We start from the raw sequence: 17,641 nt of genomic DNA on the forward strand, positions 1-17,641 counted from the left end.
AAAATAGTCCACAGCTCGGTAACTTCCAAGATGACCGGGACTAAGTTTGTGTAGTTTTTAGGCGGCAAATTAGGTAAATAAATACGGTTCGGGATCAGCAACAAAGTAAATGTCATCTAAATCGTCTCTCACAAATGTCTCCATGCTACAAGGCACTGTGCAAGCAGGTTGTCACATTGGTTTGTTGACGGCAAGTGCTTCGTCATATCATTACGCCTGCTGCACCCATGGTACGCCGCACAGTTCCTTGATTCTTACGCCGGAATGAGAGTAGTTCCTAGCCATATAGGCTTGGAAAATCGCAACTTTTCATTTTCCGTCGATCTTAGTACACGGTTTAACTACAGAAGAGTCAAGTTTTAAATAGGAAAAATATTGAAACTCGTTGGTCATTTTGAAAGAAATGCTACTGGACCCATCAGAATCAATGATCTATGCTAAGCTATGCTAAAAGTGGTACCGTCAGACCCGGAGTTCGGCTGAATGGATTCGAAAACGGTAAAACTCAACTGCTTAACTCTGGGGGAGTTGTAAAATGAGCCTATTTCCAAAAAAAGTGGAGTATCCCTTTAAGCAGCACCCCCCTTTTTTTAATAGACATGAAAATGCACATTCTGAACTTAAATGGTTGTAATTCAAGAATGCTTTGGAATATAGAAGTAAGATTGGTCTTGTTTTAAAGAAGACATTTGGCAGATTTGTGAAATAAATTAAGAAAGTTAAACTGAAAATAAAAGTTATAGAAGTTTGAGTTTATGAAAATGTACAATGTTAAAAAATGTATTATTCATATTTTATATAAAAAATATATTTTCAAAACCTAGTGGACTCTAAAAATGCAAAAAAAAGTTGTGTTTCATATTTTGGGTTGATATCTCAGAAAATAAGCTTTCAGTGAGATTTAGTTTGGTTGCAGTACCACACTTCTCCACTAGTTGACATTACTGCCCATATACGGACGCCTCCATTTCCCAAATGCTGAATCTATTCTTTTTTTCTTTATATTCAAAACATTTTCAGATATTTTTTTCTAAAATAATTGAATGGATGCAATCTTTTGAACTCTTGGCATGAAAACAAACTGAGGTTTCTACCATTCTTTCATGCTTTTTCATGTTCGTCACTATTTCAAAATAAAGGTCTGAACACCTTAGGAGTATGAAAATATTCTTGTTGCAAATTGAAAAATTACGGTACTGCCAATACTGAATAAATGTAGTAATTCCTTTAAAAATCTTACTGACCTCAAACTTTTGAACAGTAATGCAAGTAACTATTATACACTGTCATACAAACAGTGCTCCTCAAGTGAGATTTGACAAATAATTTCAAAAGACATTATGCTACAAACATTATTTGTCAAAACTATAGTCAATTTTGAGTGAGACGTACATGTTTTGTAGGCTGAAGGTTGACTATAACCAGCTTTCCTCCCGTGCGTTTGGTTAGAAGAGGAAGATCTCCACTAGGTTTAATTTGAAGAGATGTACCCAACGTCAAGGCCAGGTCGGCTCGCCTGTGAAGAGAGACACAATATCTGTTGTTCTGTTCTCAGAATTGGTGAGTAGGTTCATTCACATTAGTCTCAGCCTCAGTCGGTACAGCCACAGGCCATCCGAGTCACAATACACACACACACACACGTCACGCTTCTGGAAGTGTGACTGTCCTTTAAAAGGTATTTTCCTGCTTCATTAGGACCAATAAAAGGCTTAATTCTTCTTAACCTTCAAGTGGTCATTATGTGCGCAATAAGTTACGAGAGGCTGTGCTGTATCGTGAATAAGTCACGGCTGAGGGACGTTGTCAGCTTCAATGAACAATATCAATGAGAACATCTGTTTACATAGCTAAGAGTGGTTGCTAGGGGTGCTGTGTAGTGATGGTGAACCGTTGGGTGAAGCGGCCATTATTCATGATAAAACACAGCTATTGACCAATCAGAATCAAGGACTGGAACTAACCGTTGTTTGAACCGTATCAAACAATCTGTTGTTTCTACATAGTTTCTTCTTTGATTTCATTCATTATTAATAAACATTTGTATCATTAATATGCAAAACCTGTAAAGAATATGTCTCAGTCATATTTTAACTCCAATCAAAATAAAAAAAATAAGAAATTATATTTCACATAAAGAAATAATTAAGATGTTTTGGACTGTTGTCATGGCAACTAATGGGCAAAAAAAAAATCCCATTCTCATTTTTGTAAAAAATGAAATAATAAATTGTACTGCTTTTCAGGGTCTAATATTATTTGAGTATAGTTTTTATTAATATTTAAATTAGCTTTTATTTTAATATTTTCAGTTTTTTAATGCTAGTTAAAAAAAGTGGCTTTGTCATTTTTTTATTTTTCTTTAATTTATTATTAGTTCAGTTTTAATAACTCTCACACTTGAAACAAAAGTTAAAATGTTTTAGTAATTTAGTTTTCATCTAATATTTAAATTTAATTTGATAAATTATATTTATTTAAAACTAACAGTTTTAGTTAAAAATAACTTTAACCTGCTGTTTTAAATAATAATAACAAAATATTACATTTAAATGCAGTGTATATAAACACAGTAAAACATTTGACGGTACTTTAAATGAAACAATATGGTAATGAGAGTTAGATGAGGACATGTGCTAATAAAATAAATGTCACAATGCAAAAAAATCTTACATTTAAAGTATAGAAAGTATGGTAAAATAAAAGAAAATTGGTATGGTAAAGTAAAAATTTCTCAAGAACCTTGTACTGCTGAAATCTCTTTATATCTGAACGTCATTAACTTTATAAAGTACAAGCTTCAACAGAAACAGTGCAATACTTACAGATTACTTACAATTCAATCACATATTCATAAAGAGCTGATTATCCTGCACACAACACAATGAATACTGGTTCACTAAAAGCTCCATTAATTATCCATTAACTACTGTAACTTAGACAAAGAACCACTTTCTATGAATGACTAAAAGAAAGAGATTGACTGAAAAAAAAAAAAAAAAAAAACTAAACGCACCAAATAATTACAATAAAACAATTTTTGTCAAAATTAATAATTGCAATCTTCTAAAGAAACCACAAGTGACCTCAGACCACGAGAGAGAAAATTGAAAGAGTGAAAGCAGTGAAGATGAGAATCCCCTTCGCCTGAACAGGAGCTGGTCGGAGTTTGATTGGTTTTCTCCGTCGTACACTCCGCCATCGTCCTGATTTCACCTGAACACATCATTAATCCCAGAATACCGTGTGTCGCAGAGGTGGACAAAGCACACAACTTCCTTACTTGAGTAAAAGCACAGATACAACTGGTCAAATATTACCCCGTTACAAGTAAAAGTTGTAAAGACCTATTTTTACTTAAGTAAAAGTACAGAAGTACTCGTTTTTAAAAGTACTTAAGTATCAAAAGTAAAAAGTAAATGTCAATGCATTGTTTTATTATTGTTGCATGTAATACTTACAGTACCTTATGCCTCTGAATTTATGCCTGCCTACCCTCATATCAATATCACATGTATTTCTATAACACAGTTCCAGTCGTGGGATTGAATAAGTCACTCAATAACGTCCACAACTTTCGGACACACAAATGGCTGTTCCCAGTTGTTTGGCTTTTAGTATGAATATGTTAGCCTTACTGTTATCTATAAGCTAGTGTGCTCCAAAACAATGACAAAATTTGCATTTAGAAGACCAAACCCAACGTTGAAAATGAAAATCAGGTTGATGTCAGAATCCAATGTCAGATTGACGTTAATCTCCAACGTTGGACAGACGTTGTATTGTGGTTGAAAATCTGGTTGATGTCAGAAACCAACATCAGTCGAGTTCTGACGTCAACCACACTTTCATTTCCAACCAAAATGCAACCAAAATCATCCCTGACGTTACTACTTTCTACTTAAGGACCTTGACAGAAATGTAGTGGAGTAAAAAGTACGATATTTGTCTTTCAAATGTGAAGTCAAAGTAAAAAGTTTCCAGAAAAAATAATACTCAAGTAAAGTACAGATACTCAAAAAGTGTGCTTAAGTACAGTACTCAAGTAATTGTACTTTGTTAGTGTCCACCTCTGCGTGTGTCCACTTTTGAAACCTAAATGCTTTTACCTAAAACACACGTCTATATAGGTGTGGTCACATTTCAAATACATTTTGCATGCAAAAAAGTTCCATTGTCTATTGTCAATAGTGAAGTATGAAGCACAACTCACACATTACTCACTTTCAAACCAAGCAGCTTTTTATCGGTCAACGCAGTGAATCCGCATGACCAACAGCAAAATCTGCATGGGGAAATCATTCGCCCTCATGCGAAATTCCAGATTGAAATGGATTCCCATCGAAATGCATGGATGTTTTTGCCCGCAAAAAATCCCAGAACAACGGTAAATTTGACCGCACCTTAAAGTGAACACAGGGAACACTCCACTTTTTTTGGAAATAGGCTCATTTTCCATCTCCCCTAGAGTTAAACAGTTGAGTTTTCCCGTTTTCGAATCCATTCAGCCGATCTCCGGGTCTGGCGGTAGCACTTTTAGCATAGCTTAGTATAGATCATTGAATCTGATTAGACCGTTAGCATCTCTCTCAAAAAAAATTACTCCAATTATAACTACTGTGCATTACAAAATAGAAAGGGAAAAAAACATATTCAAGGTCACATTTAATTCCATCAAACTCCAGTGGATTTTACAAGCGCGCGTGTGTGTGTGTGTGTGTGTGTGTGTGTGTGTGTGTGTGTGTGTCTAGACTGCAGTACGTTCACCATAATACGATTAAGCTGGATCTGGTGCTGTTGATACAATGATGAAGACTAAAGAGTATCATAAGGAATTCTGGTTCTGATTCAAAGTTATTTTAATACTTTGTAAGGAAGCACTTTCAGACACATTAAATCTAATAAGTGTAACTGAAAATGAAATAGTTATAAGTAATTATAATTGCAACACTGTGTGCAGGAAGTGAGGTCAAGTTTACAATGCATCACTGCCAGAACACACTGTAGCAGTTTGGCCATATAAATTAATGTATAAAATAAAGTCAAAAACTCATTTTAATTTTGCGATACCTTAACATAAATCATTATTCCTATCTCTGTACATTCCTGGGGACTCTTTAAAATCGGCATGTGATTGCAATTATCTTCGCGCTCATCTTTTCTTATCTGAATGAAACAAATTGATAAAAAAAAATAATGATGTGCATGGATAAATCATTTATAATAAACACAACGGATCCATAACAAAAAAAAAATGTCATAAAAAAAGTAATTTTGAACCAATTTGCATACGTTTTCCTAACACTTACTTTAATTGATTTATCTTTACAAATCATCTGCAGTCCAATCATCACAAAATCAACAAATTGGCATTTTGTCGAGAAATCATTGCAAGCACCACTGTCACAATTCCCTGAGAATACCACATCAATTGGGTTACAGCTCCACCAACCACTGTTATTTTAGTATCATTGGATACTACTACCGGTAGTATAGTTTTTATTAATATTTTGAATTAGTTGTTATTTAAAAAAATTTCCATTTTCATTTCAATACAATTTTTAGTAATTTAGTTGTGTTAACTTTTTTTTAAAATATGTTTATATGCTTTTAAGTTCAGTTTAAGTTTAAGTTATGTTAGTACATCAAGTAATTGCGTTTTCTAAATTCACCAAACGAATGTGCCTTTGGTCCTTTGGTCCTTTCTTTGGTCCTGTAAGTGCTGCTCGCCTTGTTCTCAATGCACACGGGTTCCTGATTCCCTAAATATAATGGCCTTCTCTCTGTATTGTTAGAGCACACCTTCCTCGTTCAGTCTCAGTCTCGAGATATTTATCTTCCTTACCTGCTTGCCTCATCAGCTCTGTTCAGGTCTCTGTCAGGCAGTGAGTCCTCCCAGTCCAGTATAGTGCTGATCAGCTTCCCCCTGCAGACAGAACACACACACACACACACACACACACACACACAGTGAGGAGACCGAACAAATAGCTCATGACAAGCACAGAAATCTGAGGGGGTGTTTGCGCAGGACTTGCTATTTTAAAATTGTTTTGTGAACATGCGTCAGATGGACGTCATGTTTTTAAGTTAAGTTAAAAAAGCAGCGCATCAATGTCAAGTTACTTCTATCAAGTTACATTTACATGTTTTAACCAGTGACTCGCAGTTGTTTCGGGATTACCAGGGTTATTACCATTAACAAACTAAAACTAAAACCATTTTTAAAAAAGTGTTACTTGAAGAAAAAAAAGAAAAAAAGAAAAACATTAAGCTTATTTTATTTCAGTCAATAAAATAAAATACAAAAAATGACTCAAACTTAAAATAAAAAAATACTATAGTATATTAATGATACTAAAATGACACTGGTGAATACAGGATAGACATTTTAGAAATAATGTGACTGAATTATTTCAAATTTGAGCAACTGAAGTCACACATAACGTTTGCCTGCTGCATTATCAGAGGATGCTCAGGGCTGGATTGTGAAGCGGTGGGGCCGGTGCCCGGGGACCTCAGACTGCCAGGGGTCTTTAAAGGCACAGGAGCACAGCTCGAGACTGCCAATGACAACAAACTGTGTGAGCTGACCACTAGGGCCCCTGAGGCCCCTTAGTACATACTAGGGCTGGCCGATAATGCCAAAAAACATCTCTGTACTTCTTGATTGAATGCAAAGTTTCATGACCCCCAGAATATTTTGTTGTATGAATATCTGAGCATGAAATGTATCAAAAGAAAGAAAGAACATTTGAATGTGGGTACGTTTTATATAAAAAACAAAATTTTGAGAAAAAAGCTGAGAAAAATGCTTTTTGTTTGTGTGTTCTGGATCAGATTCACACTGATTATTAAAACACAGATTGAGTCGATCGAGTCCAGCTTCACAGTCCTATAGCTCCACATGAAAACAAATATAGTGAATGTAACCATGTAAGCTAATGCTATATACTATGTGCAAAAAAAAAAAGAACGTCTTGGGTTCAGACGTTCACAGTAATACACAGAATAGATGTGTGTGAAAAGAATACCACCATCATGGAAAATCAATAATGGACCTGATCTGGTCCATTCCTCTAAAGTGGTGCAATCACCTGCAAGATCGGAGTCCTCTGGAACGTGTGACATCGCAGTAGCGTCCGGTCGGCTTCAGACCCATCACTCCAGTTACCGTGTCCCGAACATACTGCCTGCAACAGCCCAGGGCACGAGTGCTTATCACTGTGGCTATATATGGTAACACACATATATTGTCTTGTGGCTGTACTATGTAAACAGAGTATTTGAATGTTTACAGATTGGCCCCATGGTGTCGATTGAGCTTAGGTTGTATGATGATAATGTGCTTGGAATATTGCTTTAAACTGGGATGAGAGAAAGTACTTTAACATGCAAAAGTACACACTTTAAAGTCATTTAAAACTATTTGTTAAAACAAGCTTATGTTCAGATGAAACAGGGTTTCTGCCGGTCTTTAAAAGTTCTTAATTTGCCTTAAAAAGGTCTTAAATCAGAGCAGAAATCTTACATTTAGAAAGTTATGGCATTAAATGTTGCATGCAGTGCAAAACATAAATATCTTCCTGTGTATTTTTGTCGTTTTCCAACACAACTATCTAAATATATATCATTCAAGCTATATTTTACATTTGTAAAATGAATGAAAAAGTAATGGATATTTGTTATGAGTTGTATTTTCAAGTAATGCTAATGCAACTCATGTCATTGTGTTTCTCCCTAGACATTTACATTTAAAGAACATTTTGACTTGTGTTCCCTTTAATTTAGTCTTAAATGTACTTAATAAAGCCTGTAGAAACCCTGTGAAAACTGTTTCTGCTGCTATATGCTGCTAGTCAAATAAATGAGTTAAAAGTCTGTCTTTTTTTTAATCATTATCTGCCCTTAGCAACCAGTAACACAGCAACAAGTTTAAAACCGTACTGCATGTCTTCTGCTTGTAAAGATCAGACTACATGAGAAGTTCCCATTATTCTTGGACGAGTGCACTGTGCAGACAGACTTCATTATGTTCAGAGAGATCGATCACATACTTGCCACACTTCTCACATTCTTCAACAAACATGTTCCCGTGCAGCTCCGACAATCGATCCCTAGCAGATACAGAGAGAGAAATAAACAAACCCAATAAAAATTAATCATAATTCATAATGAGAGAATGGAGATAATACAGAATAGATGACAATCCCATCATCCGTATACCATCACAGTTTGTATTCATATTTTGTAATAATTTGCATATTTTCATTTAATTTTAATTAAAGTTTTAGTATCTTTTTGTCTTTGTCATTTCTATAATTGTTATGTCTATATACAGAGGGAGATCTAAGAAAAACACTGCACCCTCAGATTTATCTGAACTATTCTCGCATGACCCGTGGATTCTCTGACTGCGCAGAACAATCTCATGGCCACTCCACTCTCATCATGACTTCATTTGCAATAAGACAAAAAATAAAATAAAAAATAGATAGATAGATGACTGATGGATGGATGGATGGCAGTATTATTAACCCATTAAAACCTGATCACACATCTGTGTGTGTTTACCTTTAAGACCGGATCACGCATATGTGTGTAGTCACCATTAAGATTTTTGTTTGTGGCATAAATCAAGGTCTGGTCCTAGAGCATAAACCCAAAGTGGAACTTTCTATTTCATACACACACACTGCATAATAACAATAACACACACACTGATAATTCTGCAAAAGCAGATAATTCAAAATATATCAGAAAACAACAACAAATTTTAACTCTGACAAAACTACAGATTTTTTATGCATTTCAAAATGTTTAAATAAATATTCACAAAATATATATCATAAAGTTGTGAGGAGAAGTTGAAGCATCAAGCAAAATGAAGTGAAAATGAATGAGTCTCTATGGCCCTCTATTGCACTTAAGTGTTATCCTTTTTTAACAGTGATTAAGGGTTAATTACTTTTTTTTTCTTTTCTTTTTTTACAATTTAATTAAGTTAATAACTCTGATTCAAATACAAAACATTCATGAAAAATTAGGGCTGTGAAACGATTAATCGCATCCAAAATAAAAGTTTGTGTTTACATAATAAATGTGTCTGTACTGTGTATAATTATTTTGTATATATAAATACACACTAGGGCTGAACGATTTTGGAAAATAATCTAATTGCGATTATTTTTACCAATATTGCGATTGCGATTTAATATGCGATTATTTTTTAAGCTCTTTATCTTTTATATTATTCAACAAACACAAGCAATAAATCATTGTAAAATATGGATGGGAATCTTTAGGCACCTCATGAGCCGATCAACTTTTTTTTTTTTATTAATTAATCTTATTAATAAAACTTCAAATATTTATTTCATTACATATGTAATTATAAGTTGGCTACTTTTAAAAATAATTACACATTTAAAAACGAAATTAATACAATTACATGTTAAGAATTTTAAATAGGCTATATCAACGAATATCTTCAAAACATAAAAAGCTATCAATAAAGCGGGGAAAAAACATTACAAGCAATAAACAAAGAGTGCTTTCAGTATTTAAGAGTAGTCTGAATGTTTTCTAATCAAGAGCTGTGATTAAGTGATTTTTCTTTATCAGTTTACATATGATAAGCTGCTTCACACTAATGCACAGATCTCTTTTAAAATATAAGATGTGGTTTGTCCTGTCTGTTTAATAACTGACTGTTTACATTAATTTCGCGTCATAAGCGCATTTTGAGATGCAAGTACACGTAGACAGAGTCGCTCACAGCCGCATGTGAGAGCGCTCTTCACAAAGCGGGCGTGAGTATTTGAAATTGAAAGCAGCTTTTGTCGATGGTTTTCATATTTTTATTTTTAATATATAAGCCAACTGCATTCCAAAATACATACGATGCCTTTATAGAGCATTTGTCAGGAAAATACCGGCGGGCGAGATCGCGCACTACTAGTGAAAGCGCGAGTATTTCACAGCGCATATGTGCCATACGATCTAGTAGTACAATGAAGCCCACGAATGTCCAATTCGCTTCAACTTTTCCGAACTGTATGAAAGACTATTTTTCTGAAGGTTCGAATTTGTGTGTGTGTGTGTGTGTGTGTGACAGAGGAATTAGAAGCAAGCAGAATACGGTTGTTAATTAATCGTTCAGCCCTAATACACACACACGTGCATGTATATATTTAAGAAAATATGTTATTTATACATGAAATATTTATATATAATATAAATTATATATACATCTATATACAGTATATACATGCAAATATTTCTTAAATATATACTAGCATGTGTGTGTATTTATATATACAAAATAATTATACACAGTAAAGACACATTTATTATGTAAACACAAACTTTTATTTTGGATGTGATTAATCGTTTCACAGCCCTCTGAAAAATACAATATATGAAGACTGAGGGATTTTAATTAAGTCTGCCTGAATATAACGGGAAATTCATCATGTCATAATGCTAAATTGAACATTAACAGCTTCAGAACAAGACATGCTAATTGCGTTCGCTTGCGGGAGGGGAAAATTACAAGAGCTAATCAACATGACACATCTGAAATCACACACAGGACAGAGGTCAAAACTTTAATCAAAACGGTATGAGAAAGAAGTGAGACCTGCATGAAGCCAGCCAATCAGATTGCAGCTTTTTGAGAAAGCTTTTGCTATTTTCGTGTGCAATATCCGTCATTACCTGGGGAAGCCGGAGCGCAGGTGAAGGCCGTCTACGTTCTGGCTGATGAGGTATTTGAGGTGTCCTGTCCTCTGCAGCTGCAGCAGAGACATGTGAGTCACGCTGGGACGCGCATCCTCGAACGTGGTGTTAAAGTGAGGCGTCTCGCCTCTCTCCTCCATCGTCCACACTCCGTTAGGACCTCTGATAATCACACACATCACAAACATGCCTTTGTTGAAATACAGCCTCTTGTCCTCAATTTCAGTGAGGAGTAAGACCCATTGAATACTCAGACAGAATGTACTCCTCACTGAAATGATTCAAACTTAATCTTACTTGATCATTTGAAATATAGAGCTTAATGTACTATGACAACATACTGTTACTTTCAAAACTTAAAGCATATGGGTAAAAACTGCAAACAGATCTACTGAAATCTGTGCACAATGAACACATTAGAGGAACACTTCAACTCCCCTAGAGTTAAACAGTTGAGTTTTACCGTTTTCGAATCCATTCAGCCGATCTCTGGGTCTGGCGGTAGCACTTTTAGCATAGCTAAGATTTCTTACACAGCACAACGGTTTTCAACACTGATAATAATCATAAATGTTTCATAAGCAGCAAATCAGCATATTAGAATGATTTCTGAAGGATCATGTGACTGAAGACTGGAGCAATGATGCTGAAAATTCAGCTTTGCATCACTGACATAACTTATATAAAAAATGTAAAGTAATATTACAGATCGTAGACTTTTAAACGCTACTGCATGGTAATAGCAACACCAAAGTCATGGGTTCGAATCCCAGATAATCAATAAAACAAACCAATAAAACACCATAACTTGAAATGCAATGTAATTTGCATAAAAGCATCTGCCAAATGCATAAAATGTAAATTATTCCAGAATTACAGTGCATATATGTTTTGATTTTGGGTGTAAGGTTTGAAAACAGTTATATAAAACTACAATCCGGCTGTATTTGTTGCAAGAAACCTAACATTATAAGTGAACTTGAGGGGGAAAAACAAAATGACTCTGGATTTCCACAACACTTGTTCTCCGGTCTGATCCTCTGTGATTCAGTAAGCACTGCCGAGCTGAGCTGCTGGGAATCTCAGATGACAAAGATGGGGTTTTAGTTATCACGGAGAACAGCAGGGGGTTCCTGTGCTTTATAATGACTGCAGATAGAGTTACTAAGAGGAACGACTCAAAAGCTCACTTAAACAAGCACTTGCGGGTAGAAATCTTGCTCTTGTGCACTTGGGAATGTGTCTTAACACACACACACACTTCTGAAATCCAGTTTGCTTTTTCTTGTCTTCCTAGTTACACGCATGCAGCAGCTTTTCCTGCCTGACTTATCAAAAGTTTTCTGTTCTTACTAAACTTGGATAAGCTCTTACAAGTACTGCATAAACCCCTAAATAAGTCCTAGCCAGGCTTTAGGCTATTGATCAAAGTCTTGTACACACTGCAGCTTATTCTGGCCAAGAACCTCCCGCTTAGACAGAAAGTGGGTGTCTGACTGACATGTAAACCGTCAAACAAAGTTAGCTTTTCCTTAATTGTGACATTTAGGGGCAGGGAAATCTGAAATCGGATGAAAACCAAGTGGATATACAGTAATATTTATGTCTGCTCAAGGATTTCTAGCTTATCTGGAATTTTAGAAACTATTTAAGTTTCTAAAATTAAATGTTAAATGACTGTTTTGTAAAGATTCAATATCCCAAACTAACAAATGGAGTGTTTAGTGTTCCCAAAACGGACTGTCAAGTTTGTTTCCCGGTGCATTTATATGAACCTGTGCACTTTTGACTCTTGAAAACTGTGTGAAGCCAGGCAATCAAGAATGGAGCTCAGAATGTGTGTGCAATATGCAAACGATCATTAAACAGACTTGCTCTGAGCCTGAGATTACATACGTCCCAACTAAGCTCTCCACTTATGAAATCCTGCATAACACACCAACAAATAAAGCTGACTAAACAGGCCAGTGTTGAGAACAGGAGGCAATATAACTGCAATCTGGGAATTTGGAATAAGATTCTAGTGCCCTGGGTAGGCATATATAATATATAATAATAATATAATATACACCAATGCACCAGACGTTCGCACGTTCTTTCTTAAATTGGAACGAAGTCCATACTAGAGGCTTAATAACTACTAGCTAGTTTGTAACTAACTCTGTACTTTATTCCGTTGCACCATTTGTTCTTAAGGCAGAATGTAGCTAGTAGGTCATATGACGTTTACCGTCAATGATCCAATAGCAGCCTTCAAATATGTGAGCAGAAGATGTGTTTAAATGCAGTGAATTTCAGTTTATCATTCATTCTAACTTATTTTGCCTCACATACCTTAACTTACGGTAAAACCAAGTTTCCATTAAATGCGAAACTTAATCATGAATAACTTAAGTTTTTTTATATGAAAATAACATGAAATGAAATTAATAAAATAAATAAATAAGTACTGATAAGTTTTTTCTTTTACATGCACAACACAGACAGATGGGAGGTTAGTGTTGATGAGCCGCTAACAAAGTAATCTTTTCACATAATGTTCTCTCTTTTAAAATGTAAGCGAGTTTAAATGTCAGGATTATCTTAGGTCTAAAGAATTGAAGTCTGTCAGGTAAAAGAAGAGCTTATTGATGCAGTTCAATCTGTCTGCGATTTTCCTCCAACCGTTACTCCAGATCGGAGGCTGCCGTAAATGTTTAGTTTAAACGTAGAGTGACGCTTCGACTAAGTTTAATGGTGCAACTCAAAAATATTTAGTAGTGCCTAAGTTGTAACTTAGTTTCCATTTACGTCAAAACTAGGCTAAGTTAACTTACTCACAGCTGGTGCAACCGGCCCCTGCTGTTTAGATTAATATGCTTGCAGAAAATACCAGAGTGAGTTTATCTCAAAAATATGAAGCAGCACAACTGTTTTCAACACTGATGATAATAATAATTCTTAAGAAGCAAATCAGCATATTAGAATGATTTCTGAAGGATGATGTGACTTTGATGTGGAGAAATGATGTTGAAATATTCAATTATAATAAATAAAAAATAAAACATTATCAAAGAAATGCAGCTTCGGTGAGCATAAGATACTTTCAAAAACTGATCTCAAATTGTTACTTTAAAAAAAACTTTAAACTTAAAAAACTTTAAACTTAAAAAAAATGTAGAAGTTTAAAGTTTTAATTAACGTTTAGTTAAGTTTTTTTTTTTTAAAGCAGGGACTTTCAGCCAAATAACTCAACACTGCTGCAATTGGCAGATGACTTTCTTCATGACTTACAGTCTATGCTTACAGTGCATTCAAACCTCACATTTCATCAGTAAATGTCCCTTGGGATGTATAGGGAATTAAACTCCCTTTGGATTCCACTGACAAATCTATTTTGGTTCAGATGACCTGAGGTGAATAGATGGTGACAGAATTGTAAATTATTTTAAGTGAACTATTGCCTTAAGTGTTATATGTGCTCCTGGCAGCCAGGCAGAGCCCTATTTGCACCTATAGAAGCATCCCCTCTGAAAATAGTCTGTCAACAAGATTTGATAGACAGGTGTTCTTATGAAAATTTCATATAAGAGAACACAGGAGGAAAATGTGCAGCGGCCCACCACATCACATACACACTCTGATAACACGTCAGACGAGCCGACGGAACAGAGAGGGGGGAAAAGGAAAAGCAGACCGGTAAAAGGAGAATAAATGGAAGAGGCCTTAAATTCATGAGACCATTAAAAATGTGTACATCAAACACAAATCTGAAAGTAAACCCAAGTGAATTGAGATCAACTCTGAACAGCAGCGTGGAAAAGCACTGCGCACACACACACGCACACGCACGCACACAATGAAAATGTAAGTACAATACAATTAATAAATACATTTTGCATACGAAATTAATTCTATTTTACATCCATTAAGATTTTTTTTGTTGCATTGTGATATTTAAACACAACTAACAAAAAACAATGTATACATTAACTTGACATGTTACTTGGTAAAGCACAATTGGATCTGGACAGACACAATTTTACATTACTGTAAAAAGTCATGAGGAAAATATCTGAGGAGAATTATTATTGAGAATAATGAGAATTACTAACAAACCAACAAGTAAAACATTCAGACACAATGGCAATGGCTGCGTCTCATAAGTCCTCTGGAGGTCTCATTAGTCAGACGTCAAAGATGTCTCATTTTAGAAAAGTAACCATTATAAAATTGGCCAAAATTCCTTGTGAAGCGTAAATTGTTGTAATTTCTTTATGGCTTTGGAATGTAATGGTTACTTTACTGAAATAAAGGCAGCCTCGTGCGACTGACAAATGAGACCTCCGGAGGACGCATGCCTTCGAAATGAGACACAACAAGTGTCAGTGCAATAAAATCTTAATGGTTGATAAAGTAGTTCTTTGTTGATTCTGGGGTATAATATAAGGCGGATGTTCTTAATGAGAGTCCCCTAAATATGAGTACAGAATATATTACTAAATAAACATTGTAATGCATATTATGGCAGCTTGACCATAAAAATGACACAAACTGCTACTGATTTATAGAAGTACTGAGTACGCCTACAGTTAAATAGATCCAATCAAGACGATCCTTCCTTAGGCTCCCACTTAGACAAGATCAATAATATGATAAAGCAAGAGTGCTCATCTTTGCATCAGTTCGAGCTGATCAATTATGTGGTGTAAAACTGGAAGATTCAATATTAGATAGAAAAGAAGCACTAGATGTACAGCGACAGGCTTCATTTAGAAACTGCCCAAGAGCTTTCTACAGAGATACTGAGACTAGAATCGTTGTTCAGTTATTCTCCCATGAATTTTCATCAGAGCGTTAATTGAAATGAATTATTTCCACCTTTTCTTTTGATGGCTTTGTGATGCCAGAGCCATCATGAGAGCAGTCAAAGCATGCATCGTGTTCAGAATAGCATGCTTGTACACTACTCGTACTACACAGAAGTTGAGGAAACTCAAAAACTTGAGGCAACCAATTTCAAAACTTTATTTTGACTATACTCAACTTACTAAAAAAAATTGTCTCAACTTAAAATGTAAAGTTGGTCTGTCCTTTTAACAAATATAACCGATATAAGTTGTGGATCCAAATTCAATAAGCTTATATTAAGTTGAGCATTAACATCACATAATAGTGAAAATTCTTAATTTGTCTAACTTTGTTAAACAAACTGAAAAGGTAATATAGAGTTATTATTACCGTGAACGTAACGGGTTGCCATCTCGTGATTGCGGTTAAGACATGCCGTGCCCGTGAACACAATATAAGCTCTTTGTTTTGGTTGTAAACAAACAGGAACTGTAAAAGGCGGCTGCTGTGTGTTTGTGGCCCTCGGTCACTGTTTCTCTACAAGGGTTGTAACAAATTATTATTATTATTAATATGAATTAATTGTGAACCAATTATTTCAATAGCCTCATGGATCACACTAGGGATGCAAATTATCGATTAATTCATTAATTGATTGACCTTATCGATCGATTAACGATTAACTGATAAGCGGCTATTTTCATGAGAATGTACATTTCTCACGGTATCAATAGTGTCTTTAACATAAAAAGCAAAATATTGCTTATATACTGAACAAAAATGCATGTTATATTGCTCAAATGATGTTTTATTGTAACAGTTGGGATACAGTACAGAATGGCATTTATGTAGTTTAACAAAATAAATTATGCACAGAAAATCAAAATACATAAAAAATAATTGTGCACTGGCTCACCTGTTGCAAACATTAAGCAACATAAAATAAATGTTAAATAAAAATCTATATGGGTAGGCTTAGCCTAAACTATATTAAGTCTACATAATAATCTATCTGGTAAACTTGAAAAACTTGAAACATTAGCAGCACTTATTGATGCTTGGTCTGAGAAAGGTAACAGTAAGATTACTAGACCTGGAAACTTCAAATATAGAACTGAAGGGATGTCAATTTTCACAAATTCCCATGATTGATCGTAATTTAAATTAATGATCAATTATGCGTCTGCTGCAGTGCATATGGCCAACAGCATGACAGGGTTTGCTCAAAACGCTATGTTACTCACCAAATGAATGAGAATGTTTTTTAATCCAAATGAAGGGCTAGTATGATTGTAAAATGTTTCGATGTGAATGATAATTAAATTAAATTAATTATTTAATAATCAAATATAACGACTAATAATACAACGTGTCACCAACGCCGCCTCAGATGCGTGCTTGCAGTGTGTTACGTTAGACGTGCACTGAAACGCACTGAAAACGGCAACTAAACCCAATGAATTCACAACGATTTAATAAAATAGTGTTCTGATGTTATGTAATATGACAGTCTCAAATTAATCATCGTTATTATTAGTCGTGCATTAATGCTGCTTGAGCGGCGCGCGCTGAATGAATAACCGTTGAGCACTTTGCTAGCGCGTTATTTATCTCAAAGAAGCGCAATCTATATGAGATTAGTCAGATATATACAAAATAAACATAATATTACAAATTATATCTGCGCAAAATGACGTGAATGCACAAGTGAATTTGAGTTACGTGCCATTCAGAATGACTCATGTTGTGGACGCGCTCTTCCTGGAACAACGCGACACGGCAACTAAACCCAAATACTTCACAATGTTTTCTTACACTATTGTTCTCTTTATAATGTTATGTAATATGACAGTCCCAATAGTCATTATTAGTCGTGCAGTGCCGTTTGAGCTGCGCGCGCTAAAGATCACGCTTCAACAATTCTTAACCAAATGCATCCAATATAGGCTATGAGATAAATCAGATATAGATACACATAATACACATAATAAACGTACACATAATAAACTATTACAACTTACATTTGCACAAAACAAAAGGCTGCGAATGCACACGTAAACTTATAGTCATG

The 17,641-nt window shown here is 35.0% G+C and overlaps 1 protein-coding gene across 1 annotated transcript in view; it reads right to left on the bottom strand.

Moving 5' to 3' along the window:
* sirt6 (sirtuin 6) overlaps nucleotides 1–17,641 on the bottom strand; it is a 30,727-nt gene that overhangs the window by 7,723 nt on the left and 5,363 nt on the right. Inside the window, exons 3-7 of the mRNA XM_079612821.1 lie at nucleotides 10,720–10,902; nucleotides 8,058–8,117; nucleotides 7,098–7,193; nucleotides 5,846–5,926; nucleotides 1,393–1,516 (exon numbers count right to left, since the gene is read on the bottom strand). Coding sequence (XP_079468947.1) covers nucleotides 1,393–1,516; nucleotides 5,846–5,926; nucleotides 7,098–7,193; nucleotides 8,058–8,117; nucleotides 10,720–10,902 — 544 coding nt within the window. The remainder of the gene's footprint in view (nucleotides 1–1,392; nucleotides 1,517–5,845; nucleotides 5,927–7,097; nucleotides 7,194–8,057; nucleotides 8,118–10,719; nucleotides 10,903–17,641) is intronic.

This window comes from Phoxinus phoxinus, assembly GCF_949152265.1.
Source record: "Phoxinus phoxinus genome assembly, chromosome: 5".
In the NCBI taxonomy this organism is placed as follows: Eukaryota; Metazoa; Chordata; class Actinopteri; order Cypriniformes; family Leuciscidae; genus Phoxinus; species Phoxinus phoxinus.